The sequence below is a fragment of the Drosophila serrata genome, unplaced genomic scaffold, assembly GCF_035046125.1.
Source record: "Drosophila serrata isolate PLE 108 unplaced genomic scaffold, ASM3504612v1 contig_272, whole genome shotgun sequence".
Classification (NCBI taxonomy): Eukaryota; Metazoa; Arthropoda; class Insecta; order Diptera; family Drosophilidae; genus Drosophila; species Drosophila serrata.
In genome coordinates, this window is record NW_028257170.1 from 2326146 (window position 1) to 2348822 (window position 22677).

Here is a 22677-nt window from a genome sequence, read left to right on the forward strand (position 1 = left end):
AATGCAATACAAATAAAAAGAGTTAAATCGCATCAAAAAATACATATAAATAATAGATATTCAGATAATGTGTGTCTCTGTGTGTGTGTTGTTGTTCTGATTCCGATTCCGAATCCGTTTCTGTTGTCAACATTTTTCATCGATTTTCCCTGTCGGGCGCTCGTCGTTTTTTTTCGCGAACTCTCTCTGTCCTCCCGTCGCACCTCGCTCTCTCTCGCTCGCATCCTGTCGTTCGTTCGTTCGTTCGTGTGTGTGTGTGAGTTACGCGTGTGTGATCGCCACCCACACCGATACACCTACACCTGCACCTATATATACCTGTGTACCGTAATTCTCCAAAAGCTACTGCAGCCTCCTCTTCTTCTACACCGCCAGCTATCTGCCATCTCTGTCGCACGCCGGGCGACGAAACGAAACGAAACACAAAAAAAAAAAGGAAACCCATTGCAAATGCCATATTAGTGCTTTATAACTGTACAATAAGAGATATATATCACACACACACACCTACCCAGATATAAATACCAAAAAAATATACATATGTGTATATTTATATAGCGAGAAAAAGCAAAGGAGAACTTTAACCAAAAAGCAATTGATTTTATTTTTAGTGCCGCCAGAAAAATAGAAAATAAAAAGCCTAACAACAAAATTTCAGCAGCGTTTCATCGGCAGCAGCGTTAAACGTTTTTCAAACTGAAAACTGTCAACAAAGATACAACTGAACGACGAAAACGGAAAGAGGAAAATAGCAAAATAGCGAAAAAAGAAAAGCAAAATAAATGCAGCAACTAGAGGAACGCAAACTAAACTAAACGCATTCGGCATTTGCAGCAAACGGCAGCAGCAGGAAAAGACGCTATAAAAATAGCTTAATTAGCCAATGAAACAACAAATTCAATTACAAATTAAAATAAATACACACACAAAAAAGAAACCAACTAAAAAGTAACCAAAAAGTCAGCGAAACAAATTAAAAAACCAACTTAAAAAGTACTTTTTAACATCAACTCAACTCATAGAAGAGAAAGCCCAGCTAACAAATACATGAATTAGTTTTTAAAGCAAATCCCCCTTAAAACAAATTCTTGTTGTACTCGCAAACGTTGTTATTAAAACTAAATACAAAATAACATAAACACTAAGTTGAAGCAGAAGCGTTTATGAATTGTTGAATGAATTCGCGGTGCCTTTATTTATAGCAAGCATAACAAAAATCCAACAGAAAAGTAATAATATACACACATATATAAATACAAAAATAAAATATATATATCTATATACAGCTCTATATATAAAAATATCTATGTAAAAGTCTATAGAGAAAGATCGTATATATATATAGACGAAGCAATAAAACGTAACGGGAACGTGCAATATTTTCAAAGGTTTAATTAAATTAATTTCGATTGTGATTCAAATAAAAAAAAAAAACAAACAACAAATTACGGCAACAACAAATAACTAAACTAAGCAACCAAATCAAAATAATTATTAAATAACAAAAAACAAACAAGTGAGAACAACAACAAATTCGTTCGTTATAATTATTAATTGTTATTGTTGTGAGATTAACATCATTATTATTAAAATTATTATTGCCATACAACAACAATTATTACTATTGTTGCCATTGTGAAAAACGCACTCAAAACAAAATATATATTAAATATAAAATAAAAAAGGAAAAACAGCGAGCAAATAACTAGACAAAAAAAAGAAGCAAACTGCAGGCCAATAAAAAACCCGCAACGAGACACTTTTCTGTTCGTGTATAATCACAAAATTTCGGAAATTTTTATGAAAAAATGAGCGACAGGGAGCGATCGTCCCCAACACTGATCGAAACTGGTTTAAAAAACTTAATTGGCGGCCGTGATGGTAACTATCCACTGATCAGCGGCATTAATGGTGAGTTCTAAATCGCAATCACAAAACCGAAACGAAGTCAAAAGGGAAATCGTATTCAAATAGATTTCTAGTTTCGTAATAATAATAATAATTGTACTTGAAAGTGCAGGTCTGCAATTGAATCATTCTCCAAAATAGTGGGTAATAAAATTATCATTACTCGCAAGTGCTCGGCAATCTGTTCCCACTTGAAAACATCAAAAAAAAAGATACTCAGAAGGGGAAAGTCATAAAATACGAATTATATTTTGATTGGGTCATCGCACGTCCGGAAATGTATGCAAAATAAGTGAGGGAATAGAGGGGGAATAATATTTTAACATCCAACATCAGCCAGAGGGATTCAGACACGTTTCGTACAAGACCCAAATCCAAATTAATGGCAGAATAATGTTTAAAATAAAACCAAAACATTTTTCATTTCTTGCCAAACATAAATCAATTCGAGGCAGAGGTGAATGGTTCTGAATTCTGACCCATTTGGTGTGATACTCAACGTTGAAGTAATAATATATAAAAGTATCTATCTATCTATCTATCTATCTATCTGCATAGAAGTATCTATCAAAATTGATAAGGCTATTAACCCACAAGCTTCCGCTGGAGGAGGCTTGGGGGGGCGGGAAACTTGAGCCGAGGGTTGTCGCAAGGTTAAAGTGTATGAGAGCACGGTCAAACCAAGTGTCACATGTACTCTTGTCGCAGTTGCGGGGTCATTGAAGTCCGTTGAACGTGAGCTGTGACCCCCTTCCCAGATCCGCCTCGATTAACCCCCTTTTTCCTTAATGGCCGGACACTGAGCTGTGGCCGTTATCAGTGCCTTAACCCATTGGGCAATCGGGGACAGCAATCGATTTGCTTGAAAAATAATTAGTTTTAAGTGTTTTGTGGGATGGTTTTTTGGGTTAAACTTAATTAGAGGAAATGATTAAGGGAATTTTTGGTTATGATTTTGATAGAAATTTTAGTTAGGGATGTTGGAAAATATTTAGAATATATTTTATGCATAGAATATATGTATTTTCTATGGGAATATACTATTGTTAATAGCAATTTATAAAGATTTTTACAATAAATTAATTTTAATATAAATGTTGATTGAAGTCTGAAGTTTATTACATTAAGTTGTGCTTTATTTATGAAATTTTACATTATAAATATGAATTCAAAACCTACTCTTCTCCAATCGATACAGTTATTATAAGTTATAAAGCCATAAAAATGTTTGAAATACTTAGAAAACAATTGTAAAATATTATCTAAAATACTAACCTTTCTCTTCCTTTATATTTTCTATATCTTTGTACTTCAAGATCTAAATTTCTTCAAATTCTTTTTATTTTTTCTATATCTTTTGTACTTTATGAACTATATTTCCCAGGAGAAATCTGTGCACAATCCTTTTGATTCCTTTTATTTATGCTCTCAAGGCTGTCGTTTATCTTACTTTGTTGCAACTGTTATCCACTTTTCATTGCATTTCAATTCCAATTTCTTTTTCCAAACAATTACACAGCAATTTTACTACGCTGACTGCTTTTCCTCACTCCCTTGCAGCACCACGAAAACCCCTTTTAGAAATCTGTTGCAAGACATTTGCATAAGAAAGGAATTGGTCTTGATCAGCATATGGCTTCGAAAACCATCTCTGGGAGGGGCACAAAAAAAAGAAATTCAATTCAGAAAAAGCATTTTAATTCTCTTATTTTCTTGCCATTTTTTGTGCTGTTGCATTTTTGTTTTTTGCTGGTTTCACATCAGACCCGCCCACTTGGCCTGCGGCAACGTAACCAGAAATCAATAGCATAAAAGCAGAACGAGAAAATGCCATTAAAAAGTGTCATAATCGGTCAGCATAATGAAAAGCATTTTCCACCAAGTATGGGACCCAAGTTTTTCTTCCCCCTTTTCTCTGGTTTTTCATTTCATATGCCTCTCAAGTTGTTCTTTTCATAAATCAATAAGCGGAAACCAGAGGAAAACCTCTGAATGTTTTCATTTCTATATTTGATTTACTATAGCATAATTTTTGAGGCCGTTTTCCGTTTTAACATAGTTAACTTGTTTTATTTTTTTATTGTTAGTTTGTTAATTTTTCCTTAGTTCTTATCAGCCATGCGGTTCTGTGTGTTAACAAGCATTTGATTACCGCATTAAAAAGAAGAAACAACACTAGTTAAATACGGCAAAATAAACATCGGAGGGATGGCAAAGAGGCAGGAACAGGCTGATAAGCTACAGATAGCCAGGGGCAAGTGTGAAGAGCGTTGCTTACACAGCAACAAAAGTTGTAACCATTATATATATTGAAGAAATACATAAAGTATCTGTTAATAGTAAGATATATCAACACAAGATAATATTAAGCAAAGGCTTTAGTAAAGTATCTTAAAGATTTAAAATCTCTTTGAAAAATATATTTATACGATTCTTTCAGTGTAGAGGGGATATAGTGAGGAACGAGGGGAATAATCAACCCAGTGATAAGCCAAACGAAACTAGAAAATCTTACATGAACCGAGTGGCAAAGGGGTGGGAGATAAGATTACTGGACTTTGGGTGGAAAGGAGTCGTTCTCGTCTGGCACAAATCACTCGACAGCCCACATAAATTCTTCAAGTGTAACACACTAATAAAAAATACAAAAAAAAGAGAGCTAAGAGCTGCGTGTGCCGTTGTCGTCGAGGGCAAAGCTCAAAAGTTGGTTTAGTTCCTTTTTGATAAGCGGCAGCCGGGCATTTGATTTGTATCTAACTGAATGAGTGGCAATCCAATTCGAAGGCGGATGAGCAAGGGGATTTATGTGGCAGATATCTGTTCGATTCAAGTCCAAGTCGTTTGTTTATTAAGACTCATAGAGCATGATTAATGATTTAATTTATAGGGGGAAGTTGACCTATATTATTCCTGAAAAGAAAGCTTTTAAAGATATGTAAAATGTGTTAAATTATATATCAAACATGGAAACTATTTTATAATCCGATTAACATGAAACATGATTTAGTTAAAAGGTTAAAAAATAGTTAATCGAGATTAAGGCCTTCAGAGGTAATTAAAGAAGGCCTTAGTTTCCAATTTTAAATCGGCTTAACATAAAGGACACACATCTCATTCAAAATTAACCTCTCACCGACAACATTTGTGCATCTTATTTAAATTGCAAATGAATTGCTTTCATCTAAATAAACCTTAAATAGAAACCTAATTGCGTGTCATCACCTTTGTTTCGTTCAATTGAATTATGATGCCAAAATGAATGCATTATTTCAAGTGGAAATTTAAAATGTTATCTGCAACTATCTATCCTGCTCGGTAACCACGCTGTTGTCTCTCTCCGGACTGATGGGCAATTATATTCTATTCGATTTGCATGTCAATGTTGCATAAAACGTAGCGCCGGCAATTGGCATAAATAAATGACAGCTCAAATTGTTGTTTGACCGAGTAAACAAGTGGCAGGGATTGACTATCTCTCTCCTTTCATAGTATTTCACTGCCTTCATTATTGATTGCAAATTAGCAGCAAATCATTAATCTAACAATGACATAATCCGCAAAAAAAGGTGTCACATCACATGTGTGTGTGCTACGTCAATTGATTGCTAACGTGAATCAATATTTATATAATCTAACAAATGCATTGATAACCTGGCTTTTAATGCCTGTCACTAGCAGCAGCACAACCCTTGACAGAGTGAGAGATTAAAAATCAGTCAAGTGCAAACTAAACTTGGGCTGGAAATCCGCCTAGATATTTTTCTCTTTGGAAAAGTTAGCCAAAAACCGATTGATTCATTGACTTGGCTTGATGCAATTAAAAGTTTTAATTGAAAAACCTGCCCTGAATGGCGGCGACTAGCAAAAGAGTCTCAAGACAAAATAACATCCGTGGCAGCAAATCTTTTTTTGCATTTTTAATTAAGCGAAATGTGTGAAAAGCTAGTACTAGAAATATCAAACAAAAGTGGCTACAATGTGTGAAAAATATTTTCATAAATATATCTACATATGCAGGCACATGGGGCGGAAAATGCATCGGCGGCGGGGGAAAATCTTAAACTGAGCAGAGAAAAATGCTGGCGTGTGAATTTGTCACGCCGCGAGCAGCTGGTGTGGTAATTTTTTTTGTTGTGTGCTGTTCACACAAATTGCGGTCAAACAATATGTTTGTTGCCAGTCTATTTTTCGACATGATCACGATGCGTATCAAAAGTCTATATATCTGCAAGCTCTATATCTCAATATGTATCCTCCTTCGACCCAGTGGGTCAGCTTAAAGTGTGAGGGACTCGAGTGTAAGGGAGAATGTTTAATCAATTTTCGCTGACTTGCCTTTTAAAGAAAAAAAAGGAGAACAAAATATGTGGGAAATTATTTGCTGGCATTTTGGCCATGCCAACCTTTATGTATGCCCTGCGCAGGTGTGTGTGTGTGGGTATCATCCTTAGCAAGGACGTTGTCGGCAACGTTTTGTACCTGGCAAAGGCAACAATTCCAAACGAAAGAAAAAAAAAACCAGAAAGGAAACTAACTTCGAGAAGTCGAAGGTTGTATACCCTTGCAGTAACAGTTGTAGTATCATGGTTCCGCATATGAAATCGATCATAATTAAGCCAAAGGTCGAAGGGCACTTTGTATCACAACCACTTTCACTTTAGATGTTAACCAGTCGAGAGGCTGCAACAGAATGAGGCCAGAGCGACTGCAGCGGCTGTATTTATACTCTACGAGTAAAGAGAACAGAGAAAGGGAGAGCGGGAGAGTAAGAGATAGTCAGAGTGAAATAGAGGGAAAGGGGTATCTCCAGAGACTCACAGAGAGAGAGAGGGAGGAAGAGAGGGAGTTTAGCATTTTCCTCAACATTTAACGATCGATTCGTTGGCATATATATGATAAAGTCGTTCGATCTCAATAAAATTAAACCCGAAATGATAAAATAATACAAAATGCCTATTACTCCAATAAGATAACAAATATGTTGAAAAAGGGAAAAGGTATAATTTATTTTCCAAACATTTTCCGATCGGTCCTATGGCATATATATAATATATTTGTTCGATTCAGTCTGTTTCGACCTTTATACTAGTAAGAATATATATAGGACTCTAAAAGTAAAAGTTCATTCAGATAGATCAATTTGGCTGTTGATGCTGATCAAGAATATATATAATATATAAAGTCGCAAACTTCTGACTAAAATTATAATACCCTGCAAGGGTATAAAAAGCAGAAGGAACACGGCAAGAAAAAAGGAATCAAATTAAGGTTAAATACCACAAAGCGAGCACACAATCACACACACACACTCATACATACATCAACACACACACACACAGTCCACAAGCATTCGCAGCGACTTAAATCTGAAACTAACACACGGATAACTAGTCGTATACGTATCCTCTTGGCGGCGCCTGAAAGCAGGCAACACTTTTTGGCATTTGCCGCCCGCCAACTTTGCTTCAATTTTTACGTTGAGTTCAGATGCACTGACCGAAAAAAGGGGATTTAATATATACTAATGAAATAATTAGACTAAACAGGGATTAAAAATATACTCATAAATTAATTAAACTCATTTTTTCTTATACCAAAATGATTTAAAAACGTTTAAAAAGAGATTAAAGTGTCTTTTCCTAGTATTTTGATGTATTATTTCTGTTTTAAACCATAAATTTAATACTTTTAAGAAGCTTTTAACATTTTCAAAGTTAAAAAATGCTTAAAACAAACAATTTTTGGCTTTTTAGCATTTTATAATGTTAAAATGTACATATTTTTAGCTGTTTTGTTGCAGAAGGAAACCGAAATACAATACATTTCTTAAATATAGTTCAAAATAATTTTAATAATTTACATTTCCACTTATTTTTATAAGAAACTAATAAGAAATATTATTTTCTTGTTACAAAAAATCTTTTTTATTTAAATAAACAATATTATTTGTTCGTTAATCGACCAATTGAATGGTTATAGGAAAGATCTTAGCTTTAGTTTCTTTTTTGCCGTGTCCTTAAAGTTGCTCGTAGGCGTTGCCACCGGAATTTCTGTTGGCAAAATGATGGACAACAACAAGAGCAAGAGTGGCACACAAAACAAACTGGCAGGAAGTTGGAAAACAGTCACGAAACCCAAGCGGCTGAATTGAGCACTAAAAATAACAATAGCAACACACACACACTTCATAGTGGGGGGGGCCAAGCACTAAAACATTCACAATTCGTACAACATTAATAACAAAATCCATAAATGAAATAATGTTGACTTCATTTGTTTGCCCCGATGACGTCAAAAAAGGAAAAGGAAGCGCGCACAGGAGAACTCGAATGGGAAATAGAAATGGCAACAGAAATAAAAATACAAAAAAAAGAAGGAGGTGGAGGAAAAGGAAACTCAAAGTTCGCAAAGTGCCTAAAAATCGACAAAATACCACGGGCGGGGAAAACAGTTACACCCGCGAATATATATATATGAACTCTGTTTTGTAGTTGTTGTTTTTCTTATGTTAAAAAAGACACACAGACCTATATCAGGACCCCATTCCCCCTTTTTTTGTTGCCGAGATTTTTAGTGTGGAATCATGTCCTGTCGTCCCATAGTCCTGCGTTGAACATGTGTTGGTTGTAAACAGGAAGCAGCAAAGGCAGCAACACAAGCAGAAGCCGAAGCAGCTGGGTCCTCGGTACGAAGAATGTTTTGCCACTCGAATATACGTATGTATATGTATGTAAATGTATGTATGTGCAGTACATACATACCCCTCCCTCATGTTGCCATGTTCGTCCTGTATCAGCTTGGCTAGCGTTGCTTGCTTTTAGCCAGGCGTAGCATGTTGCAAATGTCAAAGTGGCAAAACCCGGAAATTCGAAGGACATGTTCGAAATACGACGCCCACACGCTCAGCGGGTGGAAATGAGAGAGAGAGAACCAGAGAGAGAAAGAGAGAAGAAAAGTCTCCAAAGAGCGGAAAAACATGCGCGAATTCTCTATGGAAAACTCTCTCCCTCTCTGAGTAAATTTCTCCGAAAATTTCACTTACGTTTTTGTTTTCATTATGTATGTAATTGTTATTGTCTCTGGTGAGCCGGTAATGCTAGGCTCTCTCTTGATTTTAGCCTTCTTTTTCTCCGTTCCCCTCCTCCCCCTACTTTCTGGGTAAATGTAAGCCAAACTAAAGCATCTTAAGCCAAGTTAACGTCTCTCTGGTTTCGCTTGCTGTTTTAACTAACACTAAGAAAACAGAGAAAAAGAGCTTTGCCTTAGGCCCCTCCAAAAATCCCCTTTTGCTTTGGCTTTAATTTTCGTCTTGCTTAAATTTTTTAAGGCTGTCTCTTTGATTAGTTGAGCTCAGTCACGAGTTTCAGTTTAACAACTAACACTGAAAATTATGCATAAATAAAAAACGAAGAGTTAGTGTGCCATTTAGCGTTTAATAAACTGAGACACGAGGCAAGTTTTTTGGGAGTTATGATGAAATTGCATGGGCATATGGGGCGTATACGTAATATTGAGTTAAGCTAGGAAATTAAGAGCAAATAAGAACTAAAATCACCCTTGGTTACAAAACTGAGCTGATTATAAAAAAGTATAACCCCTCCCCCTCCACCCATTTCAAGGTCGCTGCGGTAAGCACGTAGCTCAATCATACGCACTGTTGTCCGCTGGGAGATTTGCAAAGCGCTTGACATTTGACAAATTACCCTCGAAAAGATCATCTATATATAAGTATCTATAATATATATATGTATATATGCATCGCACTATCAAAAGCATTTACATTTTATTTTTCCAAGCATTTTCCTAATCAGCGGGTCAACAAAAATCACACATTTTACTTCTGCTTTTCCTCTAAGCATAATCAGCACTTTTTATTTTTTTTTTGTTTCACTTTGCTGACGTAGTTTAGAGCTCGCTGATCATGTGCTGAATGATGAGCACTATAGCAACAGAAGAAGAAAAATAGGGAAAACAAAAAAAGAAATAGCTTAGGGAAGAATGAAAGAAAGCATGAAAAATGATTTCAAATAAACATTTTCAACTAAGGAAAATAGTAAACATTTTTATTTGCCAGTGCTAAAATGGTTCGCTTTACAGGGAGCAGGAAAACCCAAAAGAGAGAAACTAAAATTAGACACAGAAATAAATGAAAATTGCTGCAACAAGTAATTGCAATTTGGAGCGTCTTTTCCCCTTGAAAAAAGAAAAAAAAGAAACTGAAAAACATCCATTAGCTTAATTTACCTTTTAAAATTGTTTTCATTCTTGGCATATATATATTTTTCTTGTTCGTTTTGTTTTTAATTGCACAAACATATTTTTGGAAAAATTCGCTTTGCTACATAGAATGTGTGTCTCTCATTGCTTTGCTCTTTCAATTAGCATTTCTTTTTTTTTTTTTTTTGGGGCTGCTGACGCAATTATCAATTGTTTCCAGATAACTATAATTAGGTTTTCTTCTACAAAATTGTCTGCTTTTATTTTGCAGCATAAATTGGCAAAGTAATTTTGTTTTATTTACTTAAATATTCCTCATAATTCCTCCTTGGCAACTGCTATAGGTCAAATTTGTGACAAAATCAAATAAAAGAAATGGGAAAAAGCTAGGTAAGACAGGAAATTTATCGATACCGAAGTTGGTTTTTACTTTCATTCCTTTTATAATTCTTTAAAAAAAGAAATTGTATATTCAGGTTAATCACACTTATCGCCTTCATAAAAATTGAATTTTTATGAACACTTTTATAACTGGCTACGTTGATATGACCTAGAGTATTCTACGAATTACTTAAGAGCTCTTCATATTTGTATATAAGTATTTATAGATATAGCAAATAGCCCTCGTATATCTTAACAGTGAATGCCTTGGAAAAATTCTTAGATTGGCATTAAATTGATATGAATGGAACTTCCTTATGGTTTGAATTGAATTCCTGAATTCTGAACAAATTATGATAGATTCAATTATATGATATTTTATTGGTCTGATATAATTTCTGGCTCCGTTATGCTTATCTCTCCTTTTTTTTTTTTTTAAATACACACACATCGATCTTCATAATCTCACTTTGCCATAAATTGAAATTTTATTTGTTTTATTTGTTCCCTTGGCTCATTTGTCATAGAGACTTCTTTTGTCAGCGGCTTTTGTTGCACAAACAATGTGTGTATTCCCTGGGATATTGACAGTCTGTAGATATATGTTTATAGGTTTGACTTATCAGTAAATGTTTACGATAAATCAAATCGCCGAAAGTGCAATTTTTATCGAAGAAGCCTCAAGGAAAATTCACAGACAGTTGAAGGAAATTGTCTGGCAAAAAATAAGGGGACTAGTTTGTTATAAATAATTAAGCCTTTAGCTAGCTTTTGTGTATATAACACGATATCGTAAACAAGGGATAATGGGATCTAAGACATAAACAAAATGAATACAGTAAAAAAAGAGGAAACCTAAAAGGGTTTAAAGAATTATATTGGGAAATATAAGTAATAAACTACTGATCAAATTACTTTAATTTATGAAGTTCTTGTTTATTTTTATAATAGTCATATATTTACCTTATTTTTATTTTCCTTTTTTCCGCTGTCGAAACATTTTCAAACTCGAAACTTGATTGGTCCTTAGAAAGTCCTTGTTCGCTGTCATTTTCTTCATATCAGCACGCATCCCTCTGACCACAAACTGTCAATGTGTATGGGGCAGGGCGGTATCCAATCCCAATTATTGCTGAATTGCTCCACTTTTGATCCTTCCATCAAGTTTTCAATAATAAAAACTGCGAGAGAACGAGATAGAGAGGGAGAACATAAAGAATTGATTAGTTTATAACGAAGGGAAATTGAGCTTTAATTTGTTTTGAGTGGCTTCGAGTAACTCTGCCCTCTCTATGTGCGTGACCAGAGTTACCATTGTGGGTGTAAAGTGTGTGTGTGGTGTGTGTGTGTAGCTTACATTGTATATAAGGTCATATTTCCAGGGAATATATATGAAAGGGGTTGTAAATATGGTCAAACTGTAGCTGACTCAAGTCAAAGCAACAATTTGTTGGCCATTAAGCTAAAGACTGTGCCAGTCGAGACATTCACTGGGGGACATCGATTAAATATTTAAAATGACACACAGATATGTGGAACACAGGAATACATAGGGATATATGCTTCTCCGTTTATTATTTAAAGAATTTATTACCTAGACAGGGACTAAGAATGTATACTATGAAATATTTTAAAATTTAAAAGAATTATACACCATGTTTATATGGATTCAAAGTAAAATAACCATTTAAATGTCACGAAAAAATTATAAACAAATTAAGTGCCGTTAGTCTTTCCTTAATTAGATATATTTCATTGAAACCTTTAAAGTTGTAAGCTTTTTGAGAAGTTTAAAGATTATTATGGCGAAATATAGTACCTTTACGTTACCTATGAAAATAATAAATAATAAATAACTAAGCTTTTTTCAACACATTAGAGTAAAATAACCTTTATAGTCTCTTAAAATAATTATTTATAAATTAATTTTAAAATAGGAATCTACTGATTTGATTAATTTAAAGAAACAACTTCTATTACAATTATTAAACTAAAAGATCTTGTTTACACTATACTCAGTATTCGATTTTATATTAATTTTAAGCAAAAGAAACCTTTAAATATCATTTGTATATATATTTTGATTGACATTGGCATTGATTTGATTAATTTTAAAGAAACCATTAGTATATTTAAGCCTCTTTAACCAGTTTTGACATTATCAAGGCAAAAGATAGTAACTTTTTTTACGTTTCTGAAAAGTATACCCAATGTGCGGTTTTACATCCATAAATTTCAAGTAAAAAACCCTTTAAATATTGTTAAAATATTATGTACATATGGTTGTTCTATAACCTTGCAATAGATATTACCTTTTTAATCTTTTAAGGGTATTTTTGACATTTACAAACCTAAGAATAGCAGCCTTCATAATAATAATACATACATCATAAAAATAATATTTTTCTATTAAGTTGGATTGACGTTCCACTGATTTGATTGCTTTCCAAAGAACCTATGACTATTTCCATACTTTTTAGATAGTTTTGACACTATCAATCCCATAGATAGTACCTTTCCCTTTACCTTTTTGAACATTGGCCTAATGGGAATGCTGCTGATTCTGCTGCTGCTGCGATTCACTAACGTATATTAGTTGGCCATCGCTGTGGCTTTCTTTTTGGTTGGCCTGCTCCTATTAGTTTGGCTTGCATTTGGCTGACATTTTGCCTGGCCCATAGCACCACTTAGATGTGGCCACCTTCATTCCCCTTTCCCTTCCCCTCCACTTTCCCCTTCCCTTTTGATTTTGCTTTGCTTTTCGGCAATATCTCGTGCACTCGCTTTTGTCAAATGACATTTCTATTTTCTTGTAGAGTAACCCACACACGCTGCCATCAGTGTGTGTGTGTATAGATATATATATATGCAGATATAGTCGGGTGTTGCCAGGAGGGAACCAATGCCTCCCGTCCTCCCCGCCCCTGTCTGCCTGCACCTACAAAGTCTGCCACTAATGTGGCGTACGTTTTTTGGCCAACACTTTATCAAGATGGCAGACGCCTTGGCTAGTGGCCAGAAGTGCACACAAAACTACAGAATTTTACCTAGGCCAAAATCAAGGAAGAGAGAGGGGTGTGTGTGCACCTTGAGGGAGTTTAGTTATTTCTAAAGACTCAAATGCTCATTTTACAAATTCAAATTTCTCGAAGCAATTATCAAAATGAGTTTTCTGCCCATCAAAATATATGTTGTATGTATGTAGGAAAATGTATAATAAAATCCCCGAAATGGATGAGTCATCCATTCATTTTCTATTTGATTTCCTTAGCGTTTCTCGGTTTGCTTTGTTAACAGATTTGTTTTCCTTTTTGGAATTATTTATCTTGGCGCAATTTCTCATGGAAACCTCTTAAGATTTTCCTTTTCTTGTTGTTTTGTCGCTAAATCAACGAACAACCCCCTGAAGCAATTCCCCAATTTAAAGAAGGGGCGACAACATGTGCCATTTGTCTTAACCTTCAAGAACATTTAGACGTCATTCATCTCTCATAATTTTTCTTGCGCTTTTCTTTGACTTTTACGCATAGCTCGTAGCCTTTTTTTTTGTTTTGCTCTGTTTTTCTTTATCGTCTATATAAAGGTTGGTATTTTTCCACCCACCCATCAACCCAGAAGGAATTCCTCTTCGAAATGAGTTAAATACAAGTTGTTAGCCGGTTTCACTGGCAATTGTCAAAGTTCTCAGCTAAGGGAGACAAATATTTTTCCTACTTAGAGCAGGGGAGCAAATGTCTGTCAACCCCCCCTGAAAGTTTTCCCTCTTTGTGTTTTTTGTTGGCCTTTTGCTTTTTTGGGTGGTGGCCATAAAACTTTTCGACTGTGCCAGTCAAGGACGTTTGATAAGATTGAACGAGCTGAGGAAGTTGAAACATTTTGCCGAAAAACGAACTTAATTTGTATGCTTTTTTTGACCAAGCCAAAAAAAATAAAAAACAAAATAAGAATAAAGTTTTATGGACGGAAATTATAAATGTTTTTTGGTCGAGGGGGCTGCGTCAAAGTGCAAATTTCGAGAAAGCCATTAAAACTAAGTACATGTCTTTATGGTTGGTTTGTTAAAATATTATATTTCTAATTAAAGAAAGGGGACATTTAAGTAATGAAAATGTAGGAAAATAGCTTAATTTTTTTTTTTAGCAAATTTCTAAATTCCAAGTCATTCAAATTTATCATCATCCAAATTCGCTCACTATTGTATAAGTTGCTACACTACAGTAATTTACAATAATAAATTCAGTCAAAATGGAAAAACTAAAAAAAAAAAAAATCATCCAAATTCTAAATATTATCCCTAATTTATATATAAAACTTTAAGCCAAGTGAACTGAATTTCTTTAAAAATAATAAAGCTTATAGTTAGAATGCTTAATGTTCTGGGAATTTCTTTGACATATATCTTAAATATATATATTATTATATTTTTACATTCTTCAAGAAAATATGTTCCTATATATATTTATATTAAATGTGTGAAGAATCATTGAACTAGAACTTTGTTAGCATAATTCATAAATCATCGGGTGACGCAGTTCGAGCGGAAAATGTCCCTGACTAATATCTATATAGCTGTGTATAGCCCATCTTAATCCGCCATCAAAAAATATATGTCAACCGCACCAAATAAATTCCACGAAATACATAAAAAATAAAAATCAAGCTACGAAATATTCAAAAATTAAATGATAAAAATTCCAAAAACACACACCAAATATTTAGGTAAATAAAATGTTATAAATTTTGTGAAAGAATAATAAAGTGAGAAAATTTTTTGCTATTTGATTGTCTTGATTACAGTCATCAGCGGCAGCAGACACAAGCTGATTACACCATATACAAATATATATACTTATATATACATGTAGCCAGTGTGTTAGCTATAGTTATAGATATAGATATAGCGATATGGACATTATACAATACCAGGAGAATGCCGCCTCCTGGCATGGGGCCAATAAATTAGGCTGAGCAAATGAAAATGAACAATGAAACCTAACAAAAACCAAACAAAAAATATAACAGAAAACCACACTCATAAACGATATGAGATGAACAATAAAGGTTGATCTGTGGACTAGGTGTTGCATTATATAGAAAGTATAGTAGAAAAAAATATATATCACGGACACATTTATGGACAATCAATTTAGAAAAAGATAATCACTTTGCACAACAACAATGTTTCTAATTTATTGGTTTCGTGTGCCTTTTCGTTGTACTGCCACCTTATCCATGGGATATAGTGTACAGTTCGGGGGATCGTAAATAAAACTCGATTCAAGTGGCTATATCAATAGTTGTGGCGTCGCGTCTGGCTTTCGATTATCAGCTATCAGTTTTCCGATTTTTCAATTTAACGTTTAACGTTCCCATTAAATGGGATTTTATTGTTACGGCTATAAAGCATATTTTATGTGGGTCATATATAAATTGCATTGATGGATTGGGATTTTGACATAATCAGGGATTTAATTTATGAAGCTTTACGCAGTGAAATTAATCTCTATTAATCGATCAAGTGCGTTAGTTATTGAATTTAGAGTATATAAACTATAAACTTGATATAAATACTTGTCCCCGTTTTGCATTTATTGAATATGAAGCAAATAATTTATTTAATGTGTCAATTTAATAAGAAATATATACATTAATTTCCATTTAATGATGTATTTCTATGAATTGGGATCAGAAAACTAATTTATAAAGGTTTATGCAGGGAAAGTAATCTATCTTAAATCAAGAATTAAATAACTTTCAGAAATGCATAATACTTCTCCCTATTTTAAATTTATTGAATAAGTAAGAAGCATACAAATAATGAAATGCACTCGTCATATGTTTTCTATGCCAAACCCCTCGTAATTCCCACTTGATGATATATTTCAATATCGCTTCGCTAATTCCTTGGAGAAACATGGCTTTAGATCATCGGAATGACACTTTGTTTTTTACATCATCTTTGAGCTTGACTTACATTATTCTTATAATAGTTGCTGTCAGTTTTGACACCTCGATATATACTATATATATATGTATATATATATATATATATATCCGTATGTATAGTAATATTTGCTTAGTCAGGCCCGCTGCTTATCTCATTGTGTGCTCTCAACGTTGCCGGGGGGAGTTCAGAGCCGACTTGATGACTACTTTGTCTATTTACCCCATCCGCCAGATTAAAGTGTCACGAGTCTTCTCTCACTATGCTCCCCCGTTTTCCCCCCATTTTTCTCTCTCATCTCTGGTGGCCCCTCATCTCCAATTTGCGTTTATTAGATGCACACGACAGAGAGCGAGGCTTGAGCCATGATACCTGGGAGGGTCAGGTGGATGAGAGGGGAGGGAATTCCATATAGATGCACTGGGATAAAATATAAATATTTCAAGATATTTGGTACGCTTTTTGAGATACTTTCGGTTCGTATTTTAGGTTGTTTCCTTAAAAAAATAGAAATTTCTAAAAAATTATAAATTACAAATATTACGTATACGTAATATTCTGAGAAAAAGAATTTACATTACGTATACGTAATATGCATTATCTGAGAAAATGTATTTAAATTACGTATATTACGTATACGTAACCAGCATTGTTTGGGAAAATGTATTTACATTACGTATACGTAATATGCTATGTACGGGAAAATGTATTTACAAATCTTATATTACGTATACGTAATAAGCATTGTCTGAGAAAGTGTATTTCCATTAAAATATTTTATTAGGTGCTATGAAAATTATCTTAAATTTCTAAACAAAATTATTTTAGTTTAGTTTAGTCTCTTAAAAATGGGTTCATTAATAAAGGGCTTTAAAAAAAACGATTTTACAATTACTTTAGATATAAAGTTTAATGAAAAGGTAATCATTAACAAACAAGAAAGGAAACTAACTTCGAGAAGTCGAAGGTTGTATACCCTTGCAGTAACAGTTGTAGTATCATGGTTCCGCATATGAAATCGATCATAATTAAGACAAAGGTCGAAGGGCACTTAGTATCACAACCACTTTCACTTGAGATGTTTACCAGTCGAGAGGCTGCAACAGAATGAGGCCAGAGCGACTGCAGCGGCTGTATTTATACTCTACGAGTGAAGAGAACAGAGAAAGGGAGAGCGGGAGAGTAAGAGATACTCAGAGTGAATTAGAGGGAAAGGGGTATCTCCAGAGACACAGAAAGAGAGAGAGAGAAAGAGAGGGAGTTTAGCATTTTCCTCAACAGATCGATTCTTTGGCATATATATGATATAGGCGTCCGATCTTATATATATATATATATATATATATAAATATATATTTATATAATACTAACTGCAATGTTTCATTCAGATAACTTAAAAATTAATAGATTAGTTTGGATAGAAACAAGAATATACATAATATATATAGTCACAAACTTCTGACTGAAATTATAAAACCCTGCAAGGTTATAAAAAAAATAGATGTGAGTAAAATTTATTCACTGTGTACAGCCCAGGTGAGACTAGTTGATATATGGATGTGTCTTGGGTCACATCTGGCGGACTAATCCGTATGTATGGACGCGAAGTCTCGGCACTTGAGAGCTGCTGGGCGTGCTCAACTATTTCGCTGCTGTTTTCTTACGCCCCAAAAGAAAACCCCCCTTCCTTTTCCGCCCTCTCTGAAGTACTAACACTACACCCCTGGTACACACACACACACACACACACACACACATGTTTTTTATTCAATTAACACGGCGAGAAGAGGAGCACTGAGAGACATGCATTAATTTAAGCCAACAACAGTAGCAACAAAACGAGCTGAGGCAGCTGCCAAAAAAATTGACTTAATTTGTTGGGCAAACAATGACCGAGAGAGGGATGGGAAAACACATCACGAGCAGCCCGAGAAAAAAGGGTTAAGCGGAAAGGGGGTTGGGGTTGGGCAGGAGGGGGGTTCTAATCAAATAGCAATCGACATATTCCGTTAATTAGTTGAGCAAATAAGAAGAAACTTTTACTTTTTTTTCATCCCCTCCTTGCCAAAGCGAAATAATCATGTAAATTGCCATGCTTTAACAACCTTGATGTCCGGCACTTGAGAACGCAAATAAAATAAAATAAAATGGATGAAAGGAGAGCGAAAAAGATGGAGGTACAAGATGAACACTTAAAAACCCCTAAAAAAAATATATATAAAAAGGAACCTTTAGAAATCATAGCTTAAAATATATGTAAATCCGACCTTGATTGTGACATGATTTTTATGTAACTTTCGTCATAAAGTTGCCTAATGATTTATTATTTCTTTTGAATAAAGTTAACTTGACCTTAAGTTGGTAATAGAATGTTTAGTTTTAAAAAGTCCTGACTTATTTTGAAAATCGATCATAGCTAGGCTTAAGATAATTTTATATGTCAATTTTTCCACAAATCAGAACTTAAAAACTCATAATTAAGCCAAAAAACAATTAAATTTACATCGGAAAGCTTTCATATGTTAATTTTTATTAGGATAACAAATCTGCATACTTAATTAAAAAAAAAAAACTTTGAAAAATTTAACGATACTGTAACCCATTATCTTTTTTTTATCTTTCCATAAAATTTCGATAAATTTTTTTTTTACCGGATATGGCTAAACCGACTCGGCTGTTGATGCTGATCAAGAATATATATGATTTATAGGGTCAGAAAGGATTCCTTCACTGCATTTCAAGCTTCCGACTAAAGAATAATGCTTTAAACAAAGCTGCTTTAAAAGAAACCTATTTTAGAGTAAAATTATGGTATTTATCCATGGAGAAACCTCAATTTAAAAATTAGAAAAAGTTACAATTAAAACTCAAGGACTCTTCTGAATGAACCCCCAGAAGTCCGGATATTGACCAAGTGTCAGACTTTAGATACCGGCAAGGCAAACTTCTGCTACTGTACGAGGGAATATCAAAAAGTGAGATGCAAACGCATTCGGCAAGTGGCCACTAAAAAAAGGAAGACGAAAATTCCAATTGAAAGAGCTGCACAAAACAAGAAATACAAAAAAATGTAAGACTGAAAAGAAAATTTGCATAAGAGACTGTGAAACGGTTTGCATTTGATGAAAGTCGATTCATGGCTGGCCACGAGGGAGCGGAAATGGGGCTTTCGGCGAATGAGTAGTGTATATATGGCCCACTCAATTCATTGAAAGACAAAAAACCATAAAAAAAGGAAACACTGCAAAACAGAAAACACTTAAAGTGGCAACGAGAACAGCGACAATGTTGGACCCAGAGCGAAGAGTGTAAAAAAAAAAAATAGGGGGTTGGGGGTGGAAAAACAAAAAAGGAAACTCTGGGTATAAAATGAAAATGCCACCCAGTCAGTCGGTGCTTCACTGCATTCCGCATTTCCATCAGTCTGGTGTCGCTTCATGGTTTGCTTCATTAAAATTTGGTTTTCATTTCAATTAAGTTGCGGTTTGGTTGCCCGGAAAATGCCAGGGAAAATCAAAGAAAATTGTTTGGCTTTCGCAGGGAAATAAAAACGAACGGGGGAAAATTGCCAATGATGGTTGGCAGAGAAAATATATATATAAAATGCACCTTTAGGAAGTCTGACAGGATTCAAGTAAATAATGTAAGGAAAATCTATCAAGCGAATCAAAGACAATCACAAATTTTCAACTAATTTTCCACCCAATTAATTTCTAGTTAGCTAATTCATTTAAAACATTTCTTGCGGATTTATGGGCCACCAAGAAAGTGTATATATTTAAGGAAAAACACACACATTTCCCGCGGGTAGACGCCCACTCAAAAGTAAATACAATACACCTGTGCCTCGCAGTTAGCGAAACACAAAACTAAACACTAAAAACTTTAAAGGCAGATGGAAAAGGGGGAGAATTTTCTATCTATCTATCTGATGGATGTAAACGACGAATATGTTTTTCGAAAATATTCGAAAAAAGATAGAAAATTCCTGCCTTGCCTTGTGGGAGATGGAATAGAAAATTCAATTTGGCCTTTGATCAGAGATGAAATTGCATTTTGTGGCTGGGTTTTAAGGCGGAATTATTACTATGAAATTTTGCAGGCGGCATACGGGGCGTATGAGTTATGTTTGTGCATTCGTCTAATCATCTGCCAAATGGCAAATGGTAAAAATGTGCACAAAAAAAATATATGTTTGCACACTTAATGAACCAATAAAAGTGCGCTAGCTACACACCTAAATCAATAAAAACATGATATATTCTTCAACCTGTTTCATATATATTTTTCATTTTTACTTGCCGCCGCTCTTAAATGATTTCTACTCGCCTGCTAATTACTTGGAAGAGTGTCTAGCGAATAGAAATTTGTTATAAATATGAAACGAAAGTGTATATCTAGAAATTGTGTTGGCATTTTTGGCAGATGCATTTAATATTTCTATTGATTGCCACTTGTGTCTTTTCTGCGACATTTTCCCCTTTTTTGAACACGAACATTTTCGTGTCCGTGTTTTTCGTTGATTAGCCCTAGTCTCTTTTATGCATTTCCCTTCTGAGCGAACAATTCAGGGAATTTAATTGTGAATTCAATTGCAAAATGTCTTTAATGTTTGACTTTCCTCTTAATTATTCAATTCTTTCATTTGACTTTAATTACCAAAACGTGTACAAAGCCAAAGCATTTTATTCGGTCTATAAACTCTTACACACATCATATTGTAATGTTAAATGGATCTTAATTAAAATTATTTCTCTTTGCTTGTTTTCTTTGCAGGTGAGTTTAACAACAAGATTTTTATGTTTTCGAAATAATGACAAATTGGTGAGTATATTTAAGATGTTTAATTAAGAGGAAGGGGTTTATCTATGATCTTTTTAAAGTCCTTGAAAATGTATTTATGTTTTTTAATTCTTAAACGTTTGCTTAAAAGGTCTGCTTAAATGCCGCCCATATAAATTTCCTCCCCCTCGTTTCCACTTTTGACTTTATATGCTAAGCGATGGCTTAGTTAATTAACACTCGTCGGCAATTACAAAAAAGTAAAAATACAAAAAAATAACAACAATAAAGAGCTCAATTAACGCCACTCACAGCTCAGGGGCTAAAATCGTGGGGCATTCAGGGGTTAAGGGTAGCGAGGGAAAATTGTGCATGCAGCGGCAACAAAATTTTTACTAGTTCGAAGTAGTTTTCATGTGAACGACAATTTGAAAACCCGGTTACATCATTTCTAACAACAAAGGGTTAATTTCCATTACGAGCTTATTGAGAGCGAAACGCAGGAAGCTGTCATTGAGTGAGTTTTTTGTCCTCTTCCAAAAAAAACACACAATATTTGACAGCAAAAATCCCCGAAAATAAATACCATAATGTATATATTTAAATTAGAAAACCATATTTTTAGTTGTTGGGCGTAAATTGAGTAAAGGCGCAACACGCGTGTGTAAGAATGCCTTTGATTTTATTTTGGTTTAGAGCAATGCTTTACACATTTAGAACTGTCAGAAGACAAAGTGTCTAGAAATTCTTTCGTATGCTAAAAACTACATGAAATGGAAACTGAGTCAACGTATATATTTATATATATATGCATGGATATGTGGGTGTATCTTTGGACTAAAACGCTTAGTTGTTTAAATTATTGAATCTTGGACATTGTGGCAGCTGCTTCATTTTTAGTTGCCGGCAAAGCACATTTCCAAATTCCAAAATTAATTTGTTAATTTTTTACTTTGGCGCCCTCTAACGTTAGTTAGTGGAAACCGACAACCATTGACATTTTCTGAATGAAACAAATTTATAAATAAACAACAAAAAAAGGGGAAAATGAGGCAACAAAAAACTATTTTAATTCATGCCTATCGAAAATTAGTTCGCACTCTAATTTCTGAGGCTTTGTTGGCATTTTATTTTGGGGTTGACTGTGTGCCGATGCGATTAATTACGCTTGTTCCAGAACTAATTGAAGTAATTATCAAAGTTATCAGAGAATGAAATATAGAAATACTAGCTTCATTGTTGATTTTTAATAGGTAAGGAAGACACTTAAGATACTAATTAGTATTAGTAGTATTAGTTTAGTATTAGTAGTATTAGTTAGGTTCATTAAACAACAATTTAAATGCCTAAGCCTTAAGCTTTTAATATGTTTCAATGAATCAAAAAATGTTGCTAAGGAAAGTTGCTGGTAACATGTTGTAGCAGCACTCATTTGTATCAGCAAC

General features: G+C 34.2%; 1 protein-coding gene across 10 annotated transcripts in view; it reads left to right on the forward strand.

Annotated features, from left to right (window-relative positions):
• Nucleotides 1–22677, forward strand: part of Pdp1 (PAR bZIP family member Pdp1) — a 71034-nt gene that overhangs the window by 16594 nt on the left and 31763 nt on the right. For 9 of the 10 annotated variants that reach the window (XM_086834050.1, XM_086834053.1, XM_086834056.1 and 6 more), the window contains exon 2: nucleotides 612–1911. The exons of the other annotated variant lie outside the window; for it this stretch is intronic. In XM_086834050.1, the coding sequence (XP_086690176.1) occupies nucleotides 1809–1911 (103 nt within the window). In that variant the 5' untranslated portion in view covers nucleotides 612–1808. The remainder of the gene's footprint in view (nucleotides 1–611; nucleotides 1912–22677) is intronic. 10 annotated transcript variants of the gene reach the window in all.